Source organism: Apium graveolens, unplaced genomic scaffold (genome assembly GCF_009905375.1).
Source record: "Apium graveolens cultivar Ventura unplaced genomic scaffold, ASM990537v1 ctg4450, whole genome shotgun sequence".
NCBI classification, from domain to species: Eukaryota; Viridiplantae; Streptophyta; class Magnoliopsida; order Apiales; family Apiaceae; genus Apium; species Apium graveolens.
Window position 1 is genome coordinate 25,793 of NW_027418537.1, and position 5,343 is coordinate 31,135.

The 5,343-nt window shown below is 37.7% G+C and overlaps 1 protein-coding gene across 1 annotated transcript; it reads right to left on the minus strand.

Annotated features, from left to right (window-relative positions):
• Positions 1-1,895: 1,895 nt before the first annotated feature.
• LOC141701845 (uncharacterized) lies at positions 1,896-2,561 on the minus strand (the record flags this gene model as incomplete). The annotated part of the gene is made up of 1 exon (XM_074505460.1): positions 1,896-2,561. A coding segment is annotated over exon 1 (666 nt), but the record flags the coding sequence as incomplete, so codon positions are not given.
• Positions 2,562-5,343: the final 2,782 nt, after the last annotated feature.

The following is a 5,343-nucleotide window of genomic DNA, read 5'->3' on the forward strand; positions in this document are numbered from 1 at the left end:
ATTAACCATTACGAGTTTTAAGGCGATTCTTTTGCAAGTGTCTTACCAACTGCCTATTACACCTTACATAAATGTTTCATACTTCAATTAGTCCTTTAAGGTCTTTAACCTATGTTTCAAAGTAAGGCGAGGGGTAAGGGTTCGTTCGCGAAACGTCGTTACTTAAAACGGCCGTTTCTCCTAAACCGTTCATCGGAATCAAACGAACCACATATCAAAACGAAGCTCGTAACATGAAATATCTAAACATGGCAATGGTCAAAACCTAGCAGTGAGTTCAAGGGTTCTGATGTTAAGAACAAAAACAGTCTACGGTAAATCGGGCATTATGGCGGCTATGTTTACGCGATTTCCCAAATTTAAACCATTCCAAAACAACCACCAATCAACCCCAAATCAATCATACAACCAACATCCATATAAAACACACTCCAACAGCCCCAACAACTCAATATTATCAACTTTATACTACCCTCAAACATGAACTAAAAGCTATACTTAAGTTCATTAACTAATTAACAAGATTTACAACTCCAAAAACACCACAAAACCAACTAATCTCTACAAATTCAACCAAACTTTAAACAAACAAGCCTCATGCTTCACATATACTATATCAATCATATTCATTCCTAATTACTCAAAACCAAAGCTAGGGTTTGGAGTTTATACCTTCCTTGGAGCTTTTAATCCATGAAAGATCCTTGAAATGCCCATGGAAGCCTTAATCTAACCTCCTACAAGCTTGTTCTTTCAAAGAAATCTAGAACACAAAAATTAATTTCAAGAAAGTACTATTCACCATCTTCTTCCATGATTTATAGAAAAAGATTGGCTTGGAATTAGAAGCTTAAACTTATAGGAAGTATGTAACTATCCATGGGGAAGCTTAGATAAATACCTTGCTAAATAGTAAGTGGTGGAGCTTGGATCTTCATTTTTTAAGAAAAGGGGCCGAGAGCTTCATGAAGAAAATGGGGGTTTTATGTTTTTTGATGAAAATGAAATGTTTTGGCTTGGTTGGTTGCTTTTTGTCTTGTTTTTTTTGGTTAATTAACTTTCTAGCCTTGACTTTGTGTGGTTTTAAATCAACCACATCTCCTTCCCCTTATGTCATGCTTATGTCACATTGCTATGTCATCATCCCTTCTAATCTCTTTGAGTAGCTTCTAATTGTTTGCCTAATGACCGCTGATCTGTTATACGGTTCGCTTAACTTTCGTTTTCGTTTATCGTTTGAGGGATCATACCCGGGATCTTATTACTTAGGTTCCCTTAACCTTTCTCAATATATTGTATTCCTTTTATGATCCTCTCTTATAATCCTTTAATTTAAATCCTTTTTATCATGTTACCTTATACTCAATTCTTTCCGTAATTTTATTGATTTCCGGGAAAAATCAAAGTGTTCGGAATTGGATTCTGACGATCTTTACATACACTTATATACCATATAGAGTGCCAATAAAATCTCAGAATATCCATAAAAGAACCCCTACCTAGTGTGGCATGAAAAGTTTTCTCATTCAGCAAAAACACTATTCATAAGGGTTTCAAAAATTTTCCAAAAATTGGGGTTATTACAGAGGGTACTTATTCTTAATAGTCAACTTATTCAATTCGCGATAATCGATACATAATCTCATGCTTCCATCTTTCTTCTTTACGAATAGCACTAGTGCACCCCACGGGGATACACTTGGGTGAATTACTCCTTTGCTTAACAATTCTTACAATTGTGTCGCTAATTTCTTCATCTCGTCAGGCGCCATTTGATATGGAGCTTTCGAAACTGGTTCCGTTCCAGGAGCTAAATCGATCGTGAACTCAACCTCTCGATCCGGAGGTAGTCCAGGTAATTCATCTGGAAACACATCGGGAAAATCTTTAACTACCGAAATATCTTCAAGCCTTAAGGATTCCTCCTCTACATCCTTTACATGAGCCAAATAAGCTTCGCATCCTTGTCGTAACAATCTCTTTGTTTGGATAGCCGTTAGAAACTTCCTCTCTTGCCTCTTTCCTCTGAATATCACCTCAACTCCATCCTTGGACTTCAATTTCACTTTCTTGCTTTTACATTTGATTTGTGCATCGTGGTTTGATAACCAATCCATCCTTAATATAACATCGAATTCTCCTAACTTAAAAGGTATTAAGTCAGCAAAAAAGTGTCGACCTTCTATAACCATATCGCAATTGGGACAAATTCTATTGGCAGTAACTCTTTCTTGATTTTCTACTTCTATAATCAAATTGGGTTCAAGAGGATACGCAATGCACTTTAATCTATCAATAACACTTTCAGCAACAAATGATCTAGTAGCTCCAGAATCAATTAACACTTTGACTTCTACTGAATTTATAACAAGGATACCTGCTACCACATCCGCATTCTGCACTGCATCTTTCATGGTCATGTTGAATGTCCTTGCCCTTGACTGGGTTGTTGGTGCTGGTGGGGGTGGTGGTCCAGTAATCCTAAGCACATTCGCCTTCTGAACAGGCTCCTTACAGTTCCTTTCCATATGACCTACCTTTCCACACTTGAAACAAGTCATTTATGGATTTCCTGCACCGCTTAGGCATTCCGTTGAGTAGTGTCCTTTCTGGTTACATTTGAAGCACGTCACATTTAGCTTATTACACCTCCCCAGGTGTCCCTTTCCACAAATCTTACACTCCTGAATCTGGGGTCTATTATCCTTCACTGATTGTCCCATCTTCTGGAAACGATTCTTCTGATTTCTATTCCCGGGCTTGAACTTCTGAAACTTCTGGTTCTGGTTTCCAACATTCCTCCCAAACTTTCCTCCTAACTTGAGACTTCCTTGATCTTATTCAGATTCCTCATACTTTCTCTTCTTCCCTTCATTTTCTCTCTTAGTTGCTTCTCTTTCTTCTTCCACAATCATCGCTTTCTGTACCAAAGCAACGTAAGTCTTTATCTCCAGAAGAGCCACTTGACTTTGAATCCATGGCTTAAGTCCTTGTTGAAATCTTTTGGCTTTATTAGCTTCCGTATTCACATACTCAGGCACAAATCTGGCAAACTCTAAAAACTCCACTTCATATTCTGCCACTATCATGTCTTCTTTTCTAAGATTCAGAAACCTCATTTCCAACTGGCCTTGCATATAACTTGGCAAATACTTCTCTAAAAACATCTCTGTAAACTTTTCCCAGGTTACAACTTCTTCTTCAAGTAACGCCGTAGAAGATCCCCACCAATAACTAGCCTCATCCTTAGGATAATAACTCGCGGACTGTGCCTTCTTATCATCCTTAACTTCCGCTAACTCAAAAGCCTTCTCCACTTTTCTTAACCAAGACTGAGCTTTAATCGGATCTCGAAATCCTACAAACTCTAGGGGATATACGGATTGAAAATGCTTGAAATTACCGACTTTAAGGGCTGAGGGGTGTTGTAAAAATTGGAAAAGTCGGTTCATCATAGGAGTATCTTGGTTTTGTTCTTGACCTTGGGTTTGAGTTTCTTCTTCTTGGTGATTTGGTGAAGTGGCCATTTCTTACAAACCTGATTGAGCAATTATTTAGAAATACGATAGCATGGCATACATATCAATAGAGACTCCTTTAGAAATAACTTTGCGGGTTTTAAGTTTTACCCAGTTACACATGCAATCCTATTACTACATAATTCACTCATCGGTTAAGGTTTTCACATGATACAAAGTATGTTTTCACAGGATATTAAGTACGGTTGCTTGGAAACATGGTATGAAGAATAGTTTATGAAAATTCCAAGGTCCACAATATAAAACAAGGTACAAGGTTTATTTAATGATTCAAAGGTACATAGATAAAAGGTTCAGATACAACATGTGCTGATATAAGGTACAATAATAAAACATGGTTAAATAGAGGAAAACTGGAAAATACCCCCTATCTATCCCTAGCTTCTACCTAACTACTACTAATGCAACCAACACTAAGTTCTGAATACAATACAATATGAAAATAAAAAGGGATCCCGACATCTGACCAAGTATCCCAAAGCCCACCAGCGCTGAAAAGAACCAAAAACATAACAATCACGGGCTCTAGCAGATGTCCCGTCTGAACTCACAACCTCACTAACCATCAAGAATCTTTCTCAACACTGTCAGCATCCAACGAATGATCTTATGCACTCTCCTGGCCTCAACATCAACATCACTGAAAGATGGTCCCTCATCCAACCTCCTCTGGGCAACCTGCTCCACCATCTGAATATGAACTCTCCACTCATCCTCCAGCACCAACGTCTGCTGCCTAGACTCATGAACTAGTCTATCCACCAAAGCTCCCAACTCAGGAATACGTGAGTACACAAAGTCTCGATCATGGGTTAACTTGCCGCCAACACTGACAGGCGCACGTACATGCATAACAGTCTCTCGCTCAGGGGATGGGGTCTCTGGATCTGGTCTTAGGGGAGAAACATGCATAGGGGTCTCACTGCTCTCATATGGATCCTCCTCAGGGTCTGAACTAATATACAGGGACTCTACTGAAGGGGGTGTAATAGAGTTCACTGGGGAACCAGACAAACTATGTTCTAAATCTGAATCGCTACCACTACTAGAGTCCTGAGATAAAACAAAAACAACAGCCAAGAAACATCATTAGGGTTAAATAAGACTTCCAACTGACTCCACATCCTAACTCCAAATGCTATCTTGACCTATTTACCTTATTTAGACTATACCTAATAGTCTAACTCAACTCTATGTGAGTCGAACACTCTCCCAAATACCCTTTTATCCTAACTTGTCTCAGGGACTAGATCATGTAGATCTGATACCAACTTGTGACGCCCTCAATCTCGGGGTTAGGAAATGAGGACCCATGTAATATCTGGAACATAACGTGTAATTATTTTTGCTAATAAATGTATATTCTATATTTATTCTGTGAATTATTTATTAAGTGGTATACGTGTTTGAATGTCTAAATATGATATAATTTGAGTATTTTAATTTTATATGTCTAAAATAAAGTGTAGATAATTGTCATATTTTCTTATTAGTTTTTACGTTGTTTATGATTTTATAAAAGATTTATGGATTTAATAAATTATTTTTTCGAGTAATTATAAACTATTTTGTATAATCGGGAACCAACCGACTTCAACCGTTTTTTAGGTTTTTACAATCCGAAACTCTTCCGAAAACTCCTTCCTAACCTAATTGCAATATTTTGAGCATTTTCCATGTTTTGACTTTTTCAATCCGGCATACGGTTTTCCCCGTGCGGGTCCCGACATGATATTTTCGATACAAAATTCATTTCAGTAAATTGATAAAACCCGTATTTTCGAGAAACAAGATCTTTTTATTA